The following is a 26,835-nucleotide window of genomic DNA, read 5'->3' as shown; positions in this document are numbered from 1 at the left end:
TTAATTTGAAGATTTAATGCAGGATGATCTTTTGAGCATGTACCCTTGTTTCCAAACATCCTCTAGTCAGCCCTCCTATAATGAGGTAATTAGGGAGGTGGACATTCTTGGAAGACCATCAAACTGCACCAGTAACCTTGTATCCACCTGTATTGTGTAATCTGTAATGGTTTTATCTACAGTAACGACACTAGTTCAGTCCAGCATTTCCACACACACGTTAAGGAAGAAATGGAACAAGTAGTTGTTTTGTGGGTGGTTTCAGAGCTCCCATACCTCAGGAGGAAGGTGCACCTCCATAGGTATATACGTAGGCCAGTATCCCATCGTGAGGATATTAACTGTGAGTTCTATGTTGCCTGGGTCACTTTGATTCTGCATAAACTGAAAAATAAATAATTTCAATTAAAAAAAACAACCACATTTAAAACTTTAAACATAATAGGTCAGGCCGGTGCTGTAGACAGTATATATATATATATGTTTCCACAAAAGATCCCCTTAGTTTTAATAAAATTATTCAGCCTTCCATTATCTTCAAGCAACAAAGGTTTCAGTGTGCATCTAATTTGGGTCTCACTCTTTTTAGAACATAAACCTAAATTTCAATACTGGAGCATTGGAAAAAAAGCTTTGTAAATCTGGTCGGATGCGGGATTTCAATATTTAGTACAGTAAAATGTTTATAATAATAGTTGAGTATAATCTCTGTTTTTGTGAACAGTATTTCAGAACAGGGTATCCTTTTATTAATAGTAAAAAAAAATGCTGAAGCAATTATTTTGATCACATTTTCAGAAAAAAACTACCAATAAAAGTATACCACATTTCCTATATTTATCTGTGTTTACATGATTGAACTCACATTACCCAATAGTATGCAGTACACAATCTGTATTTGAATGCAAGTACTTTTAATGGAATACTGAACTGTATACAAAACAAGCATTCATATTTACCATTCCCTTCAGGTTCTGTCTTCCCAGTAACCCATTGTTTATTAAAATAATTCAGCCTTCCTTTATCTTCAAGCAATGAAGGACTTAGTTATACACAAGCCCAAGGTTTTAGAACACAAAGGCATTAACCAAAAACCTTCGTTAGAAAATAAAAATAAACTTCTGTAACTAAACTATGTAAAGAACCAAGACTACACTGTCCTTGTTCTCAATAGCTCTTATTATTTGTATTACACTACAACAGGTCCTACAATAAAAAGGCATGCAACAGAAAACAATGCCATTAAATAATAAATACCTGTTTGAATTGAATCATGACGTCTTTCGACAGCTCCATGTCTTTAAACATCCCCTCTAGTTTGCTGGTAAATGCAGCTCCGCATTCTAAAGAATAAAGAAGAATCATCATAGAACCTCTCACATGACTCGGCTTCTGCCACAAACTAGTGTTCCTGTGACAAAAACCAAAGGCGACCTACAGTGTTTACACAAACTCACTTTGTGAATGAACGTCAGCGCAATGGATCCTTCAATATCGCCGAGATGATAATGGAACTGGACAGGGAATCAAGTTTATCAACAATGAAGACAAATCTTCATGTCTAAGTTCCATTAAACTCTGTTCTAAAAACAAAACCTCCTTTAGCTCAATAATGTCAGAATCCCTGCGAAGGTAGCACAAGATTCTAAAACCCAAAAGAATTGTTCTAAGGAATGCCCGCACCAAGTCACAATTAGAAGTGGGTTTTTTTTTTGGCCAAACATCCATCTCTCATAGGGGAATGTCTCCAGTGTGTTGCTACTTACCATGTTTCAGTTTGGACAGCATTGATTTCTCAGCATCTACTGAAGCACTCTTCCCAACCAGCAGCCTCTTGGCAAGATCTTTCTTGTAAAATGCCTCAAACACATCTTTACCTGTAAAAAAAAAATTTTAGCATAGAAATCTAAACAAGCAAGCAATATGAATCAAAGAGATATGCCACAGTTAAAGCCCTGGCAGGTGTGTTACCGGTAATTCATTCACTGATTCGTTTTTTAAAATAATAAATCCAATGAGAATCCCAGCTGAAGTGTCTCCTGTTTCAGAGGTTAGTAATCAGTGGATTTAAAGGAGTAGAATGTAATGCTTTCCCCTTCACCCCTATGTTGTTCTAAAGCTCGATAGGTTCTTTGCTTGCTTTGTACACTTTTCAAATGCGTGCAACCTTAAGAAATAGAGACAGAATGGCAGGTCTGTGAATTGGGTGCTCAGGAACTAATTTACATGGTTCATTTAATATTATCTAGAATGTGCACTTGCCGTGGATGAACCTGAAGATGATCATTATCTTATCCAGTATTCTCTCCAGCTCTTCATCTGTTGCTTCTTTATTTCCAGCACGTAGTTTTGAATCAACATACTTTGCTAAAGAGGTCAACAAAAACAAATGTATTCATCCAGGGATGGAAATAAGACTCCCATTGCATAGCTGTCTGATCCATTTCTGGTTTTACATGACAAACTTGAGCTTGTTACCTATACACTGGCTGATCAAGCTCATAGTAAAACCTGAGATGGGTGAAACTGCTATGCAATAGTCTTATTTTCATCCCTGATATCCTTAGAAATCAGTTATTGCAAACACTTTCCTTCAATTTTTAAAACACACTTTCAATGATCAAGCAATTAAAATACAGGTTATTTATTACATTTATATTCTCTAGAAAGTGCTACTTGAATCATGTATATTAGTATATTGTATGATAAACTGCATGTAAAATGCCCTACTGCTGGTTTCACACTGGTACTAATTATGGACAACAATATCCAAGATGAGTTACCATTGGGGTCTGCGAAACCAGACGCTGCTGTAACATTTGTAGCACAATGTATTTCAAATCAAATAAGTACCTATTAGTTCTGCAGGCTTGTTGGGCCTCTTGTTTATATACGTCTCAAAGGATTCCTTCATAGAATTGACAAACTTTTCATTTTTCTGGAAGCATGCCTCAGTGATCTGGTCTGTTTTATCCTTGAAGTCTAATAGCTCCTGAACCATGTCTTTATCTTTCTCAGGCATCATCACTAGTGCACTTCCAAAGGTCTGGCAACAAAAGGAGGCAAGATATGACACCAGATCACAAACCAATAGTACGTTGGAGTTTTGAGATTAGCGCTGTGTACCCGCGGTTATAGTATTCTGTAGTACTGCTAGGGTAGTACACAGGAGGTGCTTCTTAATACAACACAAGACACACAAAGCACGTTGGGTTCTGAAAATGACTGCAACACATTATATCAAAGAGTATTACAAAGAATGAAGTCTCAAGGGTGAGTCTTTATCACGAAGAAAGTCACTCAGACTAAGTAATGAATGGGAACATGCAACAATTTTTTTGTGACTAAACTGTGTTGCAAAGACACTGTATTTAGTATGCAGCGCTTTTCAGGCAATCCACTTTACCAGAGGAGTCAGATATCAACTGAAGGGGCACGTTACATAATGCAAAGTGTTACAAAATAGAATGGTGCCTGAAAGCAACATTTGACAGCGTATAGGTTAATATACTATCCTGTAGCCGTATTAAAATGTACTTTTCCAAGTAAGAATTAAGCCATTCAATTAAAACGTACAACGTTAATTTTGTAGTTGATGTTTCTAAGTTAAGTAAAGGAATAAGGTGAAGTAAACTGAAACATGAAGACTTTGAAATGTGGCATGTCCCTGAGCTGTACCTTAATGTATTCGCTCCAGTGTTGCAAAAGCACCTGCAGTCCTCCTTTGAGCCTGCTGAAGAGCTGGTACAGGAGGGTGAGCTCAGTTATCCTGTTTCCATCCAGCAGGTGATGAAGCCCTGCAAGGAACCACAAAAAACATACTGGTATACAAACAGTATGTGGCATACACCCACGCACACACAAAAATGAGAAAGTCACGCAGCCCCTTTTGAGCTGCTGTGGGGGAAAGAAAATCATATCAAAGCAATGAAACTTGGCAGGTGGAGGCGCCAAAAAAATGGTTGAAGTTAATATTGGGAACTTTGACAGATCAGGTAGGGAGGCAGCAACACAACAAAATCAACTTTAAACAGTACTGAATTTAGTACTGTGATATTAAACATTTCAAATTCAATAATTCAATTGAAATGGAAACCACACCTGCGTGACAAACACAAAGTTACCTTTTTGAAGGATGGCTGTTAGGTGTTCTCCGAGTAACTGCTTCTCCACAGTGAGTATTAGCTGTTTCCTTTTAAAACACACACCAAGAAAAAACAAAGGATTAAGAATTTAGGGAAAAAGGCAAACACAACAGATTTAAATATGCTAATACAAACAGGTTCTGAAAGTTACAGTGTACATTGCATTACATTTATCAGCACAGTTTCCTGGTTAAATACATACTGGACTGACTACTGTAACTGACATCTGAATGTGGCAGTAAGATGACCAGATCCTGCGAGAATATAGCACTTCATCTACTGTTGCAAAGCCATACTTCCTTCTACCAGTAGTTTTAAGTCTTTGAGCTGCCGAGACACATGAGATCACCAGTAACATTATTGTGGTGCAGCTGAAAGGTATGAAAGGCTACTGAATCAGCCTGCTCCAACCCCTTGCTTTGACTCCAAGGTTTCCCAACCATCAAGAGTGCTGGGGAATGGCATTCCTCTCAATAAAAGACATACTGATGATTAATAACTAAAATAATCTCAGCACAATAAAAGGACGAACAGTGATAATGTTAATACAGCTAAGAAGGTAAAACGATGGATTTTAAAAGCATTGGCTGGCATTCGTTTCAGAACTAAAACGAAACCCGTCCCAAAACCCTCCAGATTGAAGTCATGCTTGGCATGCCAGGCAGAAACGTCACACGAGAGCTGGCTAAAGCAATTCTACACAGAACAAAGGCTTCTGCTGTACTTACTGTGTGCTCTGATCCAAGTATGTTATTACTCTATCCGTCTCCTCCTCCAGTCGTTTGTTGACATGGTGAAGATATTCTGGTACCTGAACACGCAAGACACAAACCAATATTGAGATGTTGTTTTTTTCACACACGCAATGCAAGTATTCCAGACACCATGCAGTATGCATTAGGGTTTTAGTCGAATGACATTGCTATACTGTACTATACCTCGAGTCAGTACTACTGTATATCTGGGTAATGATAGCTGGATTGTATGCTTGTTTATTTAACATTGAGTGTATTCAACATAACCTGAGCCGAATCCACAAATGAGCATTAAAGCCTAAAACCTCCTAAAATAATAAATAGTCACAGGAAGTGCATTTATAGTGTGGTGGCAGGATTAACTGGCTTTCTCTAGCAAACACAAAATACATTTTAGCAAAATGATAAGGTGCTTATGCGCATCACACAGCTCATAGATAAAGTGCTATTCAGCCCTGTCTTTTGGTATTTACAGAACACTGCAGTTTCAGTTTAATTTATGTATCAAGTGGTTCACTAGCAATATTGTCCCCTTTAAGGTGTTATTGGTTAGAATGAGTGAGAATTGTGTTTTCTAGCAATTTATTTAGAGTATAATGTTCACCAAACTGCATATAATAAGGCTTACATTTCATAGACAGGTTCTGCAGACAAGATAAACCACAAGAGCAAGAGTAGAGAATTTCTTTTTTTTAGGTTTAACCCTAACATTGCTGTGTTGAACCATTGACCAAACCTAGGAATTTAACATAATCATCATATAGACCTGATGGATGAGCTTGAGGATGCCATCGATTTGCTGCAGAAATTAGGAATGTGGGACTAAGTGTCCACAGATCGAGAGCAAATGAATCAGAATTAGACTAAGTTACATTTACCTCTCTCTCTTGCATCAGGCTTTGACCCTCAGCTGCATATAAACGATGAGTCTCTTTCAAAAATTTCTGTTCAAAGGAATCCTTATACACCTAATCAAGGGGAAGGAATAATTAAAAATATTTGACATGTCAAAACACCCAGACACATATACCCCTTAAACTTAAATGGCTGTTAATTGTGCATTGTACGGTAAGCTATGCAGGACATCAGTTTTACTGTTTATCGTGGAAGGCTAATCCAACGTCAAAAGCTACCAGTTGCATAAAAATGTGTTCAGGTAAAAAATTTAGAGGGGGTGAGAGAAAGTGTACTGTGCTGTACAGGAGACTCTAAATACTTACCTGCAGGTCTGAAAGCATATTTAGCAAGCTGCGTAATAAGCTTCTGTCTACAGCCTCCCCGTTCCGTTCTCTTTCAATCAGCTGAAGAATGCCGTCAACTGTTTTACTCTGGACCATCTTATCACTGATTATATGGCTTCTGAACAACTCCAGACCTGTGTCCCTGTTAAAATGACACCGGGGTGCACCCATGAGACAATGCATGCTAAACAATGGAGATCTGACAAACAAGCAGCTCTGTATATCAGAAAGTAATATGGGACATTGGGTTAAAAAAAAAAAAAAACACTTACCAAATAGAGGGCAGCATTGAATTCTGCAGGACGTATGTTCGATCCAAAAATAAGAAAATGCTTCTGATCATTATCTAACAAAGAAAAATCGGAATATAGAAAACATGATAAAGCACAACATGACTGCAAATGAACTGCAGTCTCGATACCTGCTGTAGTAACACACAAGAGAATGTGGCTGCATGAACAATGCAGCAACCTGTTCTTATTATTCTGAAATTCTCATTGTTATACGAGGTATACATATTTCCTAAGTAAGAAGTAATGGCATTTCTAAATGTTCTTGGTTTACTTAAGATTTGGGCAGCAGTGTGGAGTAGTGGTTAGGGCTCTGGACTCTTGACCTGAGGGTCGTGGGTTCAATCCCAGGTGGGGACACTGCTGCTGTACCCTTGAGCAAGGTACTTTACCTAGATTGCTCCAGTAAAAACCCAACTGTATAAATGGGTAATTGTATGTAAAAATAATGTGATAACTTGTAATAATTGTAAGTCGCCCTGGATAAGGGCGTCAGCTAAGAAATAAATAATAATAAAAAAAAAAAATTGACAATAAAAATGTAACACTGCGGCTGCCAGACAGCCTCTGCATTGACTTGAAATAGAGGGTCCAAGTTGCCCTTACACTTCACATTTGAAGATATACCTAGGAAAGGGGGAATGTCAGTAAGGCTCTTTTTGGCCCACGGCTGGCTTGTAAAATGAAATTAGAAAATAATCATTAGATGCTACTCTACACCCAGTCAATTCAATTTCAAATTCCTTTTTAAAATCAATTCCCAATTCCAAATGCAATTCCCATTCCTTTGAAGAAATTGAAATTGCAATTGTTTTTATTTTAGAGACATAATTATTGTGACTGTTCGACTGCTTTGATTTGAAGCCAATTTAATTAAATAACAGTGACTTCATTGATTTAAGTAATGTGTTGCCATTGTGAGAAGCTCATTTTAACAGAAGACTGCTAATTGCAATTTTCATCAATTATGTGTTGGAATTGATTAAAAGGGAATGGGAACTGGAATTAGAATTTGGAACTCATTTTAATAAAGGAATTGGAATTGAAAAACAGGAATTGACCCCAACCTTGAACCTAGCTTTAACACAGTTATGCCATTTTTTCCCTCTGTTAACTTTAACAACATTGTAATCACTACTTGAGTAATCAAGAGGGTTTACATGCTTACCATTTGTCTACAGTGATCCTGCCAACATTTATTCATCTTTTTAAGAAATAAAACATTGTCCAAAGAATCTGTGAACCATTGTAAAGGAAAAATAATAATAATAATAATAATAATAATAATAATAATAATAATAATACAAAACATGCATGTCAGCGACAGTGCCTCGCCACAACTCTAAATTCAAATTAGAGCCATCAGTAAAATTAAGAAAAATAAAATGACATTGTGACACATTAAGAAAGTTGTTCCCTTACTTTATTGCAAAAATGTTAAAAATGTAATTTCTATAAATGTTATGAGGATAACAAAAACACCAATTTCCTTCACATGTTTGTTTTGTTCCTGTGATCTACAGCCCAGCTTGTGCTCATTTATAACCCCCTGCATATAGTGGCAAGTGCCAAACTACAGAATAAGCTAATAAACAAGATTGCCCAGGAATACAATTTCAGTTCCTGGGACACTGCAGCTTTAAGCCTGGTATGAGTCGCTCACAAAACAGGAACCGAGGAAAACAAGACTCATTTAAAGCTCACTGTGCTAGTGGAAGCTGGGGGCTGCTTTAAACTAACACTGCCACCTACAGTTCAGCAAGACAAGTCTCACGATGTTTGTTTATACGTTTTCATATCTTCTTTGAACTTTTAACCCCAGCTCCACCCTTCTCTCCCCCAATCACACAATCAGCAATGTTATCCTGGCTAACAGCTGGCTGACCTGGAGAGCTGGCCCCTAGCTTTCCTCCAGTTCTGAAAGGAGCCAGGCCAATGCTTGGAAAGCTAAAAGGTTAAACAGGGACTGTCAGCAGGGACTGCATGATTCTCTCTACCAGACCAATATTTCAAGGTGGGTTATCCTTCTAGGATGGAATACTGGCTTGCTAGGGACAACCTTGATGAACAGTAGCTGAAACAGCATAGCATAACTATCCCTTGTCTTTTTTTTAGGTTTCTGCAATTGTTCTGGGTGGTTCATATTGCATTATTCTCCTTTTAATTGTAAGTGCTTCAAGTTGAGTTCTAGCTGCCTGACCCAGACATAAACCCCAGGCTAGATCAGCCAGAGTGTTTCAACTGAAGTAAGAGCCAGCGCCATATAGTGCACAGCTGTGTACTGCTGGAAAAATGTAAAGAAATGTTGTGCGACACTGGCTTTCATTTTTATAAAGTCCAGCCTCTGTAATATGCCCTTGGCTTGAAATCTAGAACAGAACAGCAGCTCCGGAACTCCAAAGAACGATGTCTGGGTAATGGCAACATGAATGACTGTAAACTTCATCAACAGTGAAGGGATTTTTTAATATAGCAGACATTTCGGCAAATACCTTTATAATTGTAATGGTACAACAGAAACTACTCACAACAATAATTTAACTGCACCTTCCAGGACGTTCTTTCTTACTACAGTAGTTTTATACTGTTACCGTCATCCAAAATTAGCTTCAGATTGCTTCAAAACCCTTAGTCTTATCTCAAAAGGATATTCTCTGAACTGATGCATCTGCGCTTTGACATGCTCTTCACAGACCTGTCGGAGCTGTTTGTACAGTGTAGCAGATACCTTATAGGAACAAAGGTTTTCCACTGCCTAGGAGAGAAAGAGAAAACATTGAAGAAGCCTGGACTGTAACAAGTGTACGTCTCTTTTTACCTGTTTAAGATGAAGCAAGTGCCCACCAAACGATAAGCACAGAAATCAGAATTAACAGGTCCGCAAGAGGACTGAATATTCATGGCTGCCTTTTCGAAGACTCCTCATTCACTGCATCATAAACCAGTGCACACACACACACACACACACACACGTATGGAATCAGCATAATCATGCAGCTATAAATTGAATGTTGGTATCACATATTTGTAGATTGTACTCAAATGTAATCCGAAAGGTCTAGAGGAGCCTATGATACAAGTTTGGAGAAGATTTGTGAAAACTGAAGGCAGGTGTCATGTTCACCACTGCAGGTGTGACAAACATACAAAATCATTGAATAAGGGGCCACATTTTCAATGAAGACCTTAAAAAAAGTGTCTGGACAGGCATGGATTTTGGTAAAATAATAATATTCTTTTAAAATTCTGATAGATCTATTTTAATGACAATGTATGACTAAGTAGTATAGTATGGATTTATTTAGCTAATTTGCGCTACTTTGGTTTTTAATCATTTGTTTTGTGTACTGTATGTAAGCGAATTAGCAGATTCATAACCCCCTGGCTTACCTGATACAGCTCTTCCAGGTTGTATTTAATTGAGGTGCTATTCTGTATGGCTCCGACTGCTTCCTGGAGTTTTTTCCATGTATCCTGAGTGTAATTATCTGACAGCTTTGGTCTATCTGTGAAATTAAAACGGGAATTATGAATAAATGGTGCAAACAGTAAAATGAATGTACTAATATCCATATTGTTTAATATGTGTACTGCTGATACAAATATCACCAGTACACAAACATAAAGTACTTATTATAATAAACAAATGCATCTCCATAGGTCATAAAACAAACAGAGACACTGGAATACTCTATGAATTCAAAAGAGTTTAACCCAATTTCTTTTTCTACTGAAACCTGTTTGAAGAAAGAATACGTCTTAACATTCCTGGAGTAGTGTCAGCTTTGAAGACTGGGTCACTTACAGACCACTGCAAGAGCATACCGATGCTGAAATCTACCACAAGGATGATACATTTGAAAGACTACCACAAGGATGATACATTTGAAAGACCCTTTACAAATAACTGAGAACATATTTGTTTGCATGTGTTTAGTGAAGTGCATCAGTCTCAGCATACTGTTCAACATCTCACTACATTTGTAGTCCCATTTTGTAGTTTAAACAGAATATACAGCTATGGCCAAAGGTTTTAGAATTAACTAATTTCACTTTAAAGTCGAATGAAACCTGCTGAATAATGTTACGTTAACATATTGAATTGCATACCGCTTTTTAATTTTCCATATACATTTGACATTTCGGAATCTAACATGAAATATTGTACTACTAGTACGGCTTCCGATAGACGTTTGCGATATCATTTTGTAGTTTCTCTGATTACATGATGTTAAATAAAATACAGAAATTATGTTAATATAGTTTTTATTATTATTATTATTATTATTATTATTATTATTATTATTATTATTATTATTATTATTAATCAATCCTAAAATTCTAGGTAATACAAAACTTTTGTACCATAGCTGTATGACACTCTGCATAACTGTAGTTAAATACATTCCAGTTCTTGGTCCCCAACCTGGTAGAGGTCCTTGGGAGAATCCCAGATACCAAGATGGTCACTGCCTTGAAATAGGCGGAGAAGCACTATTCTACATGGACAGCACGCTCATACAATAACTTGTAACAATACAACCATGTAGAGTTCAATCAAACTCAAGCAGTTTATTAGAGTAACAAACCATAAAAAGAAATACTAAGCAAGTCATCAGCTACATTCTGACACCAATGAATGTCCATACAGTACCAAGCTTCACCACAATTGGATTTTACTGTAATAGTTAGATTTACCCTAAACATGCAAGTGTAACAGACCTATCTTGAATGCCTACACCACAAGCTATGGCTGCCTGCCTCCGGGTATAGTCAATGAAGCTAAACAGACAATAATACATTATAGTGTAAAATGTGTATTTGTGGGTCAATTTTAGGTATAGTGAAAACACTGAACAGAAAAGACAAACTGCTTTTAATTAGCCATTTACCTTTGATTTGTGCACATATAATAAAACTGTCCTTTTTCTCGTAATTGCAGGAACCAGTGGCATGAAATGAAAGCTGCTGGTCCTGGGCAACAAGTGACTTTGTTTTCTAGCCAACTTTGCACCAGTTGATTTGACATAAACAAAGTAACAATGGATGTATAAAACCCGGTAAGCTGTTTACATTGCTTTCAAACCCAGATTAATGCAGGAACAAAGGGTTCAGCACACTGCCTGCCTTTCCATTCACCGGGCTACTTTGATCCACACAGCAAGCCTATTGTCTCTCTATGACAAATGCAGAAAAAAAATACTCCCAAATAGTGAGAATCGATGGGTACACTTATCATTGAGAAGTTTTAGTGTGCTCAGATTAGACAGAGAGGATAGAAAGGAAATGTACATACTCTGGTATTGAAATACAAAATTGCTTAGGGGGTTCTGAGCTAGGCCCCCCAGTCAGCATAAGTTCACAACAAAATAATACCCAATTCAACATAACTGGCAGTCTGCAGGGATGGAAATAGACTCCTATTGCACAGCAGTTTGATCCATTCCTGGTTTTAGTAGGAGTTTAATAAGACACATCTGAGCTTGTTACCTATACACTGGGGCTAATCATGCACATAGTAAAACCTGAAATGGGTGAAACTGCTATGCAATAGGCATCTTATTTCCATCCCTGGTCTATGCTAGACAACAGGCCCAGGACTGAATGGCAGAGGTGACACAGAGTTGTGAGGGGGAGCTCTCATGATGTCTGCTGGCTCCAGACCAGACTGCAGAGAATGTACCTGTCACCTTTCATAATCATTAAAGCACCAAACTGTAAAAGGAAATCTGACAGTAAGTGCCCATGCTCAATCGTACCTGCCAAATGACACTGCAGAGCCATCTATAAGCTATGCCAAACACATGTCAGTACCATCTGAACTTTTCACAAAGCAGCCCATTTAGAATAAAGGGTTCAGCCATATCCCCTACAACCCAATATTATGTTAATGGGGCAGGACTATTAGAATTCTGGACTAAACAATCCAAAAGCAGCACTATTGGATACTCAAAGTTCTGATTTGACTTTCCCTTTAAAGTAAGACAATTTAGGCCTGGCAAATGTACCACGATCTTTCCTCCAAAGATGTCATAAAGACCTTGACACAGTTGACACAGATATTTACCATACAATGACTGGCCACCAGTTGGTACTGTGTGGTAATTTAAAATCACAATAATTTAAAAAAAAGATTCATGAAAAACAGCATTAGAGGTAAATGTAGCCTAAATAAAATGAATTTAGTAATAACAGACAGCCACAATATGACAATGGCAAGTCAAAGGAAGAATCCTGAAATCAGCTTTTTTTCTTTCATTATAGTGAATAAAATCTCTGTTCCTGAAACTGATACCGAAAACCTTAGTCTTACATTTATGAGTATCTCTGAAGCAAGGTCCTGTTAAAGTATTTTTGAAAGCTGCTAGCAGCAATTGGGGTTTGATCAACAAACTCCACGTCCAGATCCCATTCGTACGTGTAATATTCAAACCTTTAACCTTTTCAGCACCCCCTGGGTGAGAAGTCTCCTCACTTTACTGTCAACTCCTTATGTGCCTTTGAAGAGAGATCTCATCCATTTTAAAAATGAAGATTGTCACAATGTGCAACCTAAACAAAGTGTGATCTCTTGAAAGATACAGGGCCTCTTTCTGGTCACATGTGCTTCCATTTCGATTCCGTTGGGAAGTGGTTTTGATGCACAAAGGGAGCGCGCACCCCCATTGTGTTTTTCAGCAGCGTGCTTCGGAAAAAAAGGATGGCAGTAAACCCAGCACTGATAACATTTTACAAATCACCTTTTTTACAATATCACTTCTTGCTGTATGCTGTATGCAATGCACAAAAAAATTAAAACTCTCCAGCCGCTCGCTACTTTTACCAATATATTGTCAGTCCGCCTGTGATTACATATATTAGGCATGCAGCAACAAGAGGTCCATGACTGAGTTAATGACTTTGATATACAAAGGCATATCATACCTCAAATTAAAGCTGAATATCTTAGCTTTCATAATATGTCTGTTGTGGTGGTCAAAAGTGGTGTCAGTTTTTTATTAGAGACAACGTTCTATCAGCATGGAGATTATAGGCTGAATCGAGCTTAATGGAAATTATACTAACACCCCCCCCCTCCCCCACCCACCCCCCATGGAGAAAAGGTGGTTATCAAAAATGGCATTTTTGCAATTTCCATAACATATTGTCACAATGTGGGTCATGATCTTCTGCATGCACACTGTCCACCCTTTTCTCAATCGCATGTGCTTCGTGTATCATTAGGGAATTTGACATTTAAAAATGTCAAAGTCATTTTAAGCTCACAGGCCCACAGTAATTGTGAAAGCAGTATTTCGAGGAACCATCAGGGCTACACACCTCTGCAATCTGAATTACTTTTCACAGAACGTTCTCAGGGAGTCCAGCCACCACCTCCCCATAATGGGATCATCTTGAGCTGGAATGACACAGGTTCTAAATCTAGCAACACTACAGGATAACCAATGCGCATACAGCTCATGTATGAGTACATACTATACTGTAGGGGCCTAAAGTTTTGTCATGTCTGTTCTTGAATTCTTAATTCTTAAATCCAATCTAAGGCTTGGTACCTATTTCTAAAAAGACTCCTTGTGGCTGATTATGGGGAAGTATATTACTGCTGCACTAAGCCCTGAGGCCCGTAAGTATTGTGCGCTGAAGACTGTAAATCACACGGTTACGTCTCCCACCATCAAGGCTCATGGGAATGCCTGTAATGGCACAAACTGAAACACAATGGGAGTTTTAAAATTTGTTTTGCTCCATGTGAAATTTCCCACAGAGCTCCACTTGCTGTTCAGTTTCAGGCCCTCTAATTCAAATGTGTGTCGTAAATTGTAATGGAGTGGTAATTTGGTGATATAGGCCTTCCATTGCCTACTGAGAAAAAAAGTGGAGGACATCAAACTGTTAAAATACAGTGAAAGAGTACACATTTTATCCATAATGTTTTGCCATGTCCCATTAATGTTACTCAAACTGAATTAATGTTCTAAATTCAACATATCCAAGTTGGTTACATAAGCACAGTTAATTAAATGTTGTCATGTTTGTATGTATAAACACTTTTAAACAAACAAGTAATGTATCTGTATGTAAAGGGTAAAAGTCGTGTACAGCTGCGGTTAACTATGATTGGTTGCAAATGACATCACTCAAAAGAGGTATTTACTGGTCCTCCCCGTTCTTCTAGAAACATAATGTGGTGTGATTTATTATGAGCAGGATGCCGTGGTGCGGTGAACGCGTGTCTTCCTTACACAAGTGTCCAAAACAGATAACGTCGACATAGCCTACGTACTGTGGGAATAGAAACTTTTTTTAAACAAATTCTTCCTACAGTAAGTAACGTTACAGTATCCAAATCTATGGGTTGCAAAGAAGTTAATATTGATTAGACCACATCCCTCATTTAGCTTTGTGAAGTATAAAGTTAAAAACAATCTGCAGTATGTTTTCAGAAATAGATCCTAACATATTACACTGTTTGTGTTCTGACAGAGGAACATGACATAACATTAATATAATTAGGCACAGTGGAGGAATTAATTTCAGAGCCAACTTACCTTTAAAATTTTTTATAACTAATTTCTTAGATGCCCCAGGTTTGGTGACTAGTGCAGATGGTTTTGTAAGCCCGTTCGTGTGCTCTGCTAAAGCAGTGCAGTTAGCTTTATTGTTTTTCTGCCCAGTCTCTTCCGACATCATTGCTGGTGGCACGGCTTGTTGTATGACATACACGACAGGTAGGTGCTGTCCTTCCTCAGATTCTTCTCGATATGGTTAAGGCTGTTGCTTAATGATTTTCTGTTGACTGATCAGTAACTGCTGATATATACCCTGGCTTATTGTAAACCCAACGGTCCTTACCAATCTACCAGTAACCCGACCCTTTTCTTATGAATTAATTCAATGCCTCCAAAACTGTTTGTTCTGTATTCCACCAGCGACATCAGTTTCTTGAAAGCAACTCGGGTAATGAACTAGTTTTGTCCCTGAAGAAAAGTATTCGTACTTGAGCGAAGCATGAAAACTAACTACAGTGTGTTTGGGGATAATAATCCATGACAGCCCGTTTTTATGTCAACGAAAACCCTTCCATATACAATGTCCTACTAGTTATTTATATATATATAATAATAATAATAATAATAACTACATAAAGTCCAATAAAACAGTGAACCGCTTCATACAAGGAACAAAACCCAACAAAATGGCCCCTTTCTCCACCTCCAGCCGATGCATCTTGGGAGAGGATATTTTTTTTTTCCAAAAGTGCACTTGAGTTTGGCGGTGTTATAAGTGCAGTTAGAGTGATTTGTATCAAGCATGACAAATATGTATTACATTTCTGTGGCTTCGGATCTTTTATTTAAGCCATTTTTTTGTGAATGACATTAGTCAACCGACAGAAATCCCATGGGAACGTTATTCCTGTAAGTCAAAATAAAAATAACATTTTTTGGAGGAAGCCGTATAAACATACTTATGTACCTGTAATACTCGAGTAAGACAATGCAATGCGTTGATAAAGTAAAAAAAAAAAAAAAAAAAAACTGAATTTGACTAATTTATATAATACATAAATGTCTCTGCACATTGTTTTGTTTGAGGCTTACGTCGTAATTGATTTATATTGCATACACTGAATATATTAATTTTCTTCTGTAAAAAGTTGCCCTATTTGTTGTGAACATACTGCTAGCAACAACAATGATAATTTAGTTTTCAACAGGAAGTACAACCTGCTCCGTGACCTTTACACAGCGACTTCCTGTTCTCCAACTAAAAACAAAGAGGTAAGTGTGTGCATTATGACTCTGAATCAATGATTTTAAAACAACTGTTAGTCTGGTATTCGTTTTGTAAAAGTTCCTACTACTGCTAGCTGTGGGTGGTCAAAACTGTCAATTCTATGGACGCATTTCAGGGGTTATATATGTAGCTGAGGTAGAATTGACTGCAAGATGCAGTTTAGATCATACGTTAGCAAATATACTCATATAACATTGAACGGAATGCGCTAAATCGGCAATTACAATCTGTTTTATTGTGAAATTGTATTATGATTATAACAAATAATACCAGGCAAACAAAAAACGTTAGTTCGGGCAAATAACATAGGCACAAGTCGTATTACTAGTTGCTGGGGACAGAAGTGGTACTGTCGTGCCGAATTTTGCACTACTTTGAGATATACGCATGCGTGAGTGTTTCGTTGACGTTTGTACGTGACTACATTTGCTATTAATGTATTCATCTCGGTGGTTTACCGTGAACTTTCGGTATTACAAATTAAATATACATTTAATTCAGCACGACAGTACATCGTCAGAATGTGGTACGCGTACCAAAACGTGACCCGTGTAAGGTCAGAAAATAAAATAAACAAAATATTAAAACGTTTGCACAACTACAGTGTACTGTTGAGTACACTGTAGAATGATTTAAACAGTGTTTGGTTCAGTACACTCGGAGCACATTGCATTTGTAAAATGCAGTTATTTTTCAGTATAGTTGTAAGTCAAATAAATAAACAATAAAACTATGAACACCTTTGTTGATACCATCCAAGACATGTATAGCACCATACCTTTAAAGCCAATTGCACTTAAAATACAAATCCTTTATGATAGTAATTTAAAAAGTTATATTAGCAAATTTTAAAATGAGATCTCCAGCCATACAAGGCTCTAATTAAGGGCACATTGAATCAGAAGTGCTGTGATTGGTGACTGCACAAATCACTAGGAACAAGACGTACTGTAGTTCACCCACAACATCGTATATGTTTAAATTTTAGACAACCCAATGTGTTGCTCATCAGTTAGTCAAATAAATTTGCTGAATTGTGAAAAAATTATATTAAAAAGAGCTTTAGGTTTTTTCTGTATTCACTATTAAGCCTAATCTATCATATTATTAACTTTTTACAGGGATAGTTGATGAAAAGCAGAGAGAACCACTGCATTGTATTCCAAACACCAGTACGGTTCCATTCATAAAATGGCGCATATCACAATAAACCAGTACCTGCAACAGGTAAGACTCTACACAGTTCACTATCGATTGTCGTATTAATTCACTTTGTTTTGGTCTGAAAGAATAATAATTTGTTGTGTGTTCTTTATTATTATTATTATTGAGCTTGTGACAAATGGAAATGAAAAATGTATTAATTTCACTATAAAATACCATAGTCCATATTTAATATAAATTAATTTTTTTAAAGCCTTGGTTGTGACTCCTTAGGATGGTTGTGTTTTCTTTCGTCAGTTGTAAAACATTATGATTTGTTTGAATTATTTTAGGTACTTGAGGCCATTGATACAAGAGATGGCACTTTCTGTGCAGAGTTGCTGTCATTCAAGCACCCTCACGTAGCAAACCCAAGGTTACAGGTAATCTGCACACCTCCACACATTAATACGCAGTGTCCACATAATACAAAATAAAAAAATAGAAGTATTTTATTAGGTTTTTATGTAACATTGTTTTAAAAAATAAAATAAATTAATCCTTTAATTATTTGTATTTGGCTTATGTAAACTCAAAACAAATGTGTGTGTGTTTTTTATAGGAAAGGTAATTGAGGTAAAAACAAATGCTACTTGACATTTGGTTTGTTTTCTGCAGTGACCTCAAAATGTTGTTTATATATATATATATATATATATAATTTATTTTTTTTATAAACAGCTAGCAAACCCAGAAGAAAAGTGCCAGCAAGTACTAGAGCCTCCTTATGATGAAATGGTTGCTGCTCATTTAAGGTAAAGCATTTAGTTTGGACCTGATTCGGGTAACTCTTAATTTTGATTGCCTTCATGTTAAAACTGGTGCAAGGCTTCAAAGTAAATGAGTATTTATTTTGTATTCAGAGTGGAATTTGATTGGTATTTTACATTTCCATATCTCTGCTGTTGTATTTTTTGTGTGCATAGAAATGCAAAGAAGTCCCAAGCCTGTGTTTTGTGTCACTCTTATTTCTGTGGCAACATATTGTGAAGGTATTGCCTCAATATTTGTTCCATCAACTGCAGTTCCCATTAATAATTGTATTTGTAACACACTAACAAGCAGTTTCAGGACATGACCAATCTAGTACATTTTGACAGGGAAGACAACCTGGAAATGTGAATGTTTATGTTGTGACCAAACTCCCTATCCCTGGATCAATAACAAATGAGAATGTGGTCTGGCTAAACTGGATAATTGATTTCAAATTTAACATGGCTACAAAAAGAGGACCAGGAAAACAGCTTCTCAGTTCAGCTTAGCACTCAGGGAAAGTGCCTGTGCTGTGGGTATTGCAAACTCCCGACCCTGCTTGTTTTGTCATTTGTTTTATTTTTTAAAATAAAAGTGCTTCTCGGCATCTCCTCAACCTAAGAAATGCTTCTGCTATTCCCTCTGTTTGCCTACCTCAACCACCAAGCTACCCTTCCACACACCTCCACTTTGTTTTACTGTAAACCTGTAAACTTATTCTTTTTTTTATCTTTGCAGGTGTACATACGCAGTGTCAAATCATGACTTTGCAGAAGCATACAAGTGCCAAACTGTTGTGGTTCAATATCCTTTGAGTAGCAGTCAATGAAGGCTGTGTGTTTTCAGATGAGTCAACAAGCCATTTTAAATTGAGCATGGTAATCTTGTAATGTTTTGAAAAAGACCAAGCTGATCCATTCTTGGATTTCTAAAGGAAGTCATACAGAACTTTACTATACTTTATCTTCATTGCTTTTTTATAAATCACAAGGAATCTGAGTGGGGGCTTAATGGCTAAAGGTGTCCCATTCCCAGGAAAATGAGAACATTGCTCTTGTCAATTTTAGTCAGGTTTCTATACTTAATCAACCTATTAAAGAAACTACAATCACAGTTGCCTCTGTCTCCTTTCAATGTCAATTGCATACTGGATGCTGTGTAGCTGTTTTGTGTGTTCATGTAAATGAGTTCTTATTGCCCTTAACATTTTACATCATTTTTAAAGGCTTTCCAAGCTCACAAAGAAGAGAATTGGTAAGTGTGAAGAAAAGCATAAAACTGACAGAAGTAATGTGTTGTATTGTTATTACATGTCTTACCAAAAACTTTTAACATGCAGAAACAGCCAAGTAAGAATCGTCCATATAAAGATGTGATTTCTACAAAAGGGGCCGTGTTATAAAATGTTTGTTGGCTGATCACTTTGTTTTTACATGGCTTTTACATTTGCAAGGTTTTTTTGTAACACATCCCTACTAAGTGCTACAAATTCCCCAGTTCATCTCGGGTAACAAAGTATCAATAAGGTCCGTCTTCATTTTAGGAGGAGTTTTTCTGTCACTTTTTGAATGCTTATTTCTCCTTTTGATTTGCGTTTGATGTAGTGTCTGGATCTGTAAATACTTTTTATTTATTTTTTTATTTTATCAATCATAATACAGTAAACTAATTGTAATACATGACATGTACCTTAACTCAAAACTACTTGTACTGTCTATTAAACAGATAAACATGTAAATTACAATGGCTTTTATAATGTGGTGCTATTTTATGATTGTAAGCTTTTTAGAGAGAGAGAGAGAATATATATATTCCTAAATATAGATTCATTAATTATAACATTATTAATGTCACACTTACCAAGCGTTTGTTCGGTTCTTAAACAGTTCCACTGTATTTTGTGCATTTTATTTTTCTAGGGCATTGCCAATGATGTATTCTGTAGCCCTAGATCTTCGGATTTTTGCCAATAATGTAAGTGTTCAACTAAACCATAAGAATCTTGAATCTTTGTTTATAGTTTATCTGCCATGCTGAGACAGGATTCCTTTTCTTGGAGAGAGAGAGGCAGAGGCAGAGGCATGACTTTCAGATGTTGCCATTTCTCTAGACCCCGGTTCTGCATGTAATCGTTTTAAATCCCCACCAATGGGAATGAGTCATGCAGTGACAGAACTTTAATGATAGATTGTTTTTCATTTAAACAAGATGTTTTGTTTTGTGACAGGCAGACCAGCAGCTATCCAAAAAAGGAAAAGGCAAAGTGGGAGACATGCTTGAAAAGGCAGCTGAACAGTTGATGAGCTGCTTCAGAATCTGTGCCAGTGACAAGTGAGAATGCCTTAGATCTTAAATACAGTTACTCTTTTTTCTCCAGCAGGAGTTACTGTTTACCATTTCTCAGTAAAGCACAGAAATACAGTGCATATTGAGTCCTTGAATTACTAACTTCTCAGTGTGAATTGTTTTCTATAGCAACATCACTTCTGAAGTTGACCACACAGTGTACACTTTATATGCTGGGTCTTTGGGCCATACATTAACACTATTACTTTGTACATTTATACTAAATCTACCAAAAAATCACAAGTGCACAACCCTTTTCATTTAGCTTGTGTTCACTTAAACCTTTTTTCCTTCTTGTTGCTTTCTATTTCTTCACCACAAACTGTTTGAATATGAATAAATGTTCTTAAGAAACTAAATGTAAGTTTGCACTGTAACTCTGAACAGTGGGAGGGGGGTAGAGGAGAGCGTAGTGGTGCCCAGTTGATGTTAAATATTAGTGAAGTTGGTTAAAAAAAATAATAATAATAAAAAAGTGATCTTGTTTTATTACAGCCGTGCCGGCATTGATGACTCTAAAAAGTGGGGGATGTTGTTTCTCATCAACCAGCTCTTCAAAATTTACTTCAAGGTAAGAATGCTTTGTTAATATTTTATATTATGTTACTCATACCCTCTGTTAATAGCACATGTAATCCTACAAGTTGTGTCTGTACAGATCTGGCTTTTACTGGGTTTTTTTTTTTTTATTTGGTTACAGATTAACAAGCTGCACTTATGCAAACCTCTCATCAGGGCTATTGACAGCTCGAACCTGAAGGATGAATACAGTATGGCACAGAGGGTGACCTACAAATACTATGTGGGCAGGAAAGCAATGTTTGACAGCGATTTCAAACAAGGTGACTCAACAAGTTAAAAAACAATTATGATATATATATATATATATATATATATATATATATATATTAACGTCATCCTCTGTACAGCAAAAATATTGAATTATACATTTTTAGATTAAAAAAAAAAAAAAAAAAAAGTTTGGAATGCTGGGCATTTCTCTATTTTAAGTCTTGTCTAGAGAATATAAGGCTTTTAAATCCCCATTACTCTGCCCAGTTTTGTTTCGTTTCCCTTCTCACTGTGTTTGCTGAGTCTTTAATTGGTGCCCTTACACTACAGCGGAGGAGTACCTGTCCTTTTCCTTTCAACACTGTCACAGATCCAGTCAAAAGAACAAACGGATGATTCTCATTTACCTTTTGCCCGTGAAAATGCTTCTGGTGAGTAGAAAAGACAAAACCATTCAAGGTCTGTCACAGGTTTTACATTTTGGTTCTCTGCCATAAAAATCTGTTTATTGAGTCTTATTGAAACCTGAGGGTTTCAATAAGGTTTTGTAATGTACAGAGACATGTACTGTAGAAGTTACTATGTAATTATTTTGTTTCTTTGCAATGTTAAACTGGCAGAAATACTTTTTGGTTTCATTTACTGAACTGTATATGGCCCGTAGCTGGGAGTTTGATAGAATATATTTAGTATTCTGCATTTCCGGCTTATACCAGATTTGACTGAAATTGCAGGGTGTTTTTTTTTTTTTTTTAACTGAACCTCTGGGTTTTTACTGATTTATACCCTTTTTTGTCTACTATTCAATATTTTCCCGGTACTATTTTCTAGGAAATGCACAATATTTTTATTAAAATGCTGTTTTATTTTGACTCGGACATTGCAACAATCAGCCTTGCATTGCATCCTAGTATATAGTAAGTACGTTTCGACGTCGGAGGATGAAATGGTGTGCAAACGTCGCACATTGGTTCTCTGTTCACAAGCACACTATCAACTGATTCTGTTGGCCAATCAGTCTGATTATTGTGGCAACTGCTGGGCGTAGTATCTAGCTTGATCAAAAACTAAATTGAAATACGTACATGAAAATATAATACTTTGACTGGATGAATGTAACGGGAGATCTGTGCTGACTGTCTGGCGCATGCGTGGTTCTGCAGGAAGAGGACAGCAACCTCGTAAGATCCGCCTGTCAGTCATGGCGATGAGAGATGGGGAAGAGGGTGTGTTGGCTTTCCCTCTCTCTTGAGTGGCTGAGAGGCGGGCCTTGGGGGATTGCACGGCCCGTAAGTACTGCGCTTGGTTATGCATTCGGGTAGCCATAGTTGGGAATACACAGAGACGCTGGCTGAAAAGGCCAGTGTAAACACAGACCAGGCAGGAACGGCAGTGGTTGGAGTGAGAAAACAAAATAGGCAAGCACGGCTGAGGAAGACAGCCAGCCTAGAGAAAGAAAATAATATATAAAATAAATTGTTACGTATCTGAGGGAACGTGTATGAGTAGAAGGGGAACCTTGGCCACCCCAGTGTACAGTGCATAACAGCGTAGGACGGCGACCCGAGTTGACCGGCTTAGCGGCAGTGGAGGCACTGCGTAAGCAGCACCTTTATTTTGTAGTTTTATTACTGTGTTTTATTTTCCCTTTTCTTTTGGCTTTTGTTATTTATTATTTCAGAGCACCTGTGAGTGCACCAGCATTTAACTTTACCAGTATTGATTTTTCTGTTGTCCTGTTTACCGTTGTTGGTATTCAGGCCAGGGACAACAGCGCCCTCTGCGAGCTAAAAGAAAATATATAAAATAATTTAAATTTAACCTTCTGTCTCCCGTGTGTGTCAGTGAATTGCCCACCACCGTTCCACAATGAGGAATGGGGAGAAAACGTAAATCAATATATGAATATTCAAAAGAAAACAAATGTTTCGAAGTCTACAAAAAGCCAAATAGCAGAATTTAAATTTCAATTACATGCCTGCCATGCTGTAAACACAAAATCAGACCTATCAGTACCTTGAAAAAGATTACCATGTCCTACATCCACTACCTACATAGAGAAACCAGTTAGGTTGCATATATTCAATCACTTGTGGTACGGAACGTCCTAACCAAGTTTTATCTAAAGTGGATAAGTAGTTCTCCTCTGTCTCTGGGGGGATAATAACATGTTTAATCATTGTGTTACTGTGCTAATTGTTGTGTGAAATGTGTATCCTGATATGACTGATGTGAAAGGGCAGCTTTGTCTGTGAAACTGATAGTAATTGAAATGTATAATACAGTATGTGTGCCACTACTAAATATCTCTGCGTTTAGGAAAGTGAATTTAATCAACATGAAGAATTTTATGTATTTGGTTTTGTTTGTCTTGATTTGTGTTGTTTCTATTTAACAGGGCCATATGCCAACAAACCAGCTTTTGAGAAAATATGACCTTCTACAGTTTTCAGATGTCACTAAAGCTGTTAGGTATTTGTATTTAAGCTTTTGAATCTGTTGGTGTCCTGCTATTTAAGAAACACCTATTTTTTTTTTCAATAGAAAGTACAGCACTGAAGAGTGCAAGATACAGTATATTTGTAGATTTTATTGTTATAAATGCCATTAAAAATCAAATACATGTTTTACATAATATGGTATCTACAACGTGGTGGAAATACACATTAGATACTGTTTACTAGGGTCATTGTGTTAGCTATGTGTACTTTATCAGGGATCATCACATGCAACAGAAAATGTTTCTGAATAAAATCATTTAAGTGCATTGGGTTCTGGGTTTGAGCTAGTATTACCAGTAAATGTGATTTCTCCTACATGCTTGTGCTTTATCAATAGTGAAGGAAATCTAATGCTCCTGAATGATGCCCTGGCAAAACATGAGGCCTTCTTCATTCGCTGTGGCATCTTTCTCATTCTCGAGAAGCTAAAAATCATCACCTACAGGAACTTCTTTAAGAAAGTGTGAGTAAAAAAAATGGTTTGGTTGCTCAAACTATCAAATTTGGGTTGTCTTTGAGCTTCTGTCTACATATACTGTAGTGACTACCCCATAAATGTTTATGGTATTTCCCTAGCACAGCTCATGTTGTTGTGTCAAGCAGAATAGAACTATATTTAAATGGAGCGTTACACAGGTCTATTCAGCACATTGAGTGGATTTATTTACATTTTGATGTCGGTGGGTTTGGATGTGTGCAACACCTGATATGTTAAATGAATACAGATCTACAGTGCCCTCCATAAGTATTGGGTCAATGAAGTCAAAATTGCTATTTTTGCTGTACACTCAAGCAATATGAAAATACGTGTAAAAGATTAATATGAGGCAAAAGTACAGAATGTCACCTTTTATTTCTGGTGGATTCAGGACATACATGTTTTACCAACTAAGAATAACAGCACTTAAAGAGTTCCATCCCCCCATTTTATGTGAGCATAAGTATTGGGACAATTCAACTTAAAGCAAATATAAGAAGTATAAAAGTTAGTATTTAGTCGCAAATCCCTTGCATGCAATAACAGCAGTGAGTCTGCGACCCATTGACATCACCAAACTCTTGGTATCGTCCTTTGAGATGCTTTGCCAAGCCTTTACTGCAGCCATTTTCAGCTGTTGCTTGTTTTGGGGAGTTTCTGACTTCAGTCTCCTCTTCAGCAAGTGAAATGCATGTTCAATCGGATTTAAATCAGGAAATTGACTTGGCCATTGTAAAACTTACCACTTTTTTCCCCTGATGAACTCCTTGGTTGCGTTGGCAGTGTGTTTTGGGTCATTGTCCTGTTGCATTGTGAAGCGCCGCGCAATGAGCCTGGTGGCATTTTCTTGTACATTGGTAGCCAAGATGCTTCTGTGCACTTCTGAAGTCATTCTGCTGCTGCCATCATTCGTTACATCATCAATAAAGATGAGTGAGCCCGTTCCGGAGGCAGCCATGCATGCCCATGCCATGACACTACCTCCACCATGCTTCACAGATGAGGTGGTATGCTTTGGATCATCTGCAGTTCCTTTTTCTCTCCACACTTTTGCCTTCCCATCACTTTGATAAAGGTTAATCTTCGTCTCATCTGTCCATAAAACTCTGTTCCAAAACTCTACTGGCTCATCTCTGTACTTTTTAGCAGATTCTAATCTGGCCTTTCTGTTTTTGGTGCTGATCAGAGGTTTGCATCTTGCAGTGTAGCCTTTGTAATTCTGCTGCCAAAGTCTTCTGCGAACAGTAGATTGTGACACTTTCACCCCAGCATTCTGGAGGTTGTTGGTGATTCCACTGAAACTTATTTTAGGGTTGTTTTTCACAGCTCTGGTCATTTTTCTGTCATCAACTGCTGTTGTTTTCCTTTGCCGACCTGGTCGTTGCTGATTGCTAAAGACACCAGTGGTTTCTTTCTTTTTCAGGACATTCTAAACTGTTGATTTGGCTATGCCCAACTTTTGTGCTATGGTTCTAATTGAGTTCCTCTTTTCTTTTAGCATCGAAAATCGCTTGCTTTTCTTTTATAGACAGCTCCCTAGTCTTCATGTTGGATTATGCCTACTGACACCAAACACAGATTCCAAAGGCAAAAGCAAAGAATAGAACTGAGACTACACATTCACAGCTCTTATGTGTGAACAATCAATGCAACAGGAAACACCTGATCAATTAGAAACACCTGTGAGCCAAATGTCCCAATACTTATGCTCACATAAAATTGGGGGGGGGGGGGGGAACTCTGAAAGTGCTGCAATTCTTAGTTGGTAAAACATATATGTGTTGAAACAGCCAGAAATAAATGGTGACATTCTGTACTTTTGCTTCATTCATCTTTTAATCATATTTTCATATTGCTTGAGTGTACAGCAAAAATAGCAATTGTGACTTCACTGTCCCAATGGAGGGCACTGTATATCTGTTTGAACTGTTTGCCCTTTTCAAATATAATGAAATAAGTAATCATATATTATTATTTTTTTTTTTCAGGTATCAGTTGCTTAAAACCCACCAGTTGCCACTAGATGCTTTTCTCGTTGCCCTCAAATTCATGCAGGTGGACGATGTGGACACTGATGAAGTTCAGTGCATTTTAGCTAATCTGATCTACATGGTAAGTACAGCGTTGTCTGCCATTGAGCCATTTGGACATCATGTTTCTTTCTTCTGTTTAAAGTCCCTGTGTCCCACAGTCATGTATTCTATGAAATATTGACATTGTTAAATTTAAATTGTCTGTTCATAAGAGGTTTGTGTGTATTTTTTCCCCTCCTCTAACTTAACCTGTGTTTTTTTTTTTTTCCTACCAGGGACACATCAAGGGGTACATTTCTCACCAACATCAGAAGCTTGTTGTCAGCAAACAGAATCCATTCCCCCCACTGTCCACTGTGTCCTAGTGCAAGAAATCAGACTTTTACTGCATTTTTATTGTCATGTGAAAGACCGTTGTGAAAAAACAGTTTTTCAGAATGACCTTGTATTGTTGAGTGATATTTTTAATTGTATGTGAATAAACATATATGTTATTGTTA

The 26,835-nt window shown here is 37.2% G+C and overlaps 2 protein-coding genes across 6 annotated transcripts in view; one reads left to right on the top strand and one right to left on the bottom strand.

Annotated features, from left to right (window-relative positions):
* The window catches only part of LOC117407290 (cullin-4A-like), a 21,460-nt gene extending 6,338 nt beyond the window's left edge, over window positions 1–15,122 (bottom strand). The window contains exons 1-15 of the mRNA XM_034012125.3: window positions 14,981–15,122; window positions 9,822–9,937; window positions 9,083–9,186; window positions 7,600–7,669; window positions 6,414–6,487; window positions 6,121–6,283; window positions 5,779–5,868; window positions 4,874–4,956; window positions 4,125–4,192; window positions 3,679–3,797; window positions 2,854–3,046; window positions 2,263–2,367; window positions 1,767–1,877; window positions 1,258–1,343; window positions 277–384 (exon numbers count right to left, since the gene is read on the bottom strand). Coding sequence (XP_033868016.1) covers window positions 277–384; window positions 1,258–1,343; window positions 1,767–1,877; window positions 2,263–2,367; window positions 2,854–3,046; window positions 3,679–3,797; window positions 4,125–4,192; window positions 4,874–4,956; window positions 5,779–5,868; window positions 6,121–6,283; window positions 6,414–6,487; window positions 7,600–7,669; window positions 9,083–9,186; window positions 9,822–9,937; window positions 14,981–15,122 — 1,632 coding nt within the window. The remainder of the gene's footprint in view (window positions 1–276; window positions 385–1,257; window positions 1,344–1,766; window positions 1,878–2,262; window positions 2,368–2,853; window positions 3,047–3,678; window positions 3,798–4,124; window positions 4,193–4,873; window positions 4,957–5,778; window positions 5,869–6,120; window positions 6,284–6,413; window positions 6,488–7,599; window positions 7,670–9,082; window positions 9,187–9,821; window positions 9,938–14,980) is intronic.
* On the top strand, window positions 14,639–26,835 carry LOC117407293 (PCI domain-containing protein 2). Of its 5 annotated transcripts, none has more exons than XM_059029258.1 (16): window positions 14,639–14,755; window positions 16,150–16,213; window positions 17,351–17,456; window positions 17,726–17,815; window positions 18,114–18,187; window positions 18,924–18,991; window positions 19,400–19,439; window positions 20,105–20,159; window positions 20,413–20,516; window positions 21,027–21,102; window positions 21,232–21,373; window positions 21,654–21,754; window positions 23,722–23,795; window positions 24,162–24,287; window positions 26,291–26,414; window positions 26,611–26,835. In XM_059029258.1, the coding sequence occupies exons 3-16, from the start codon at window positions 17,421–17,423 to the stop codon at window positions 26,698–26,700; spliced, it is 1,200 nt and encodes a 399-aa protein (XP_058885241.1). In that variant the 5' UTR covers window positions 14,639–14,755; window positions 16,150–16,213; window positions 17,351–17,420; the 3' UTR covers window positions 26,701–26,835. The 5 variants fall into 5 exon arrangements, with proteins under 5 accessions (XP_058885241.1, XP_058885240.1, XP_058885242.1 ...); XM_059029257.1 differs by lacking the exon at window positions 14,639–14,755 and adding an exon at window positions 15,052–15,160; XM_059029259.1 differs by lacking the exon at window positions 14,639–14,755 and adding an exon at window positions 15,062–15,160 and having other exon boundaries at window positions 16,140–16,213.

The sequence above is a fragment of the Acipenser ruthenus genome, chromosome 8 (assembly GCF_902713425.1).
Source record: "Acipenser ruthenus chromosome 8, fAciRut3.2 maternal haplotype, whole genome shotgun sequence".
NCBI lineage: Eukaryota > Metazoa > Chordata > Actinopteri > Acipenseriformes > Acipenseridae > Acipenser > Acipenser ruthenus.
This window is presented reverse-complemented; position numbering and strand designations above follow the sequence as displayed.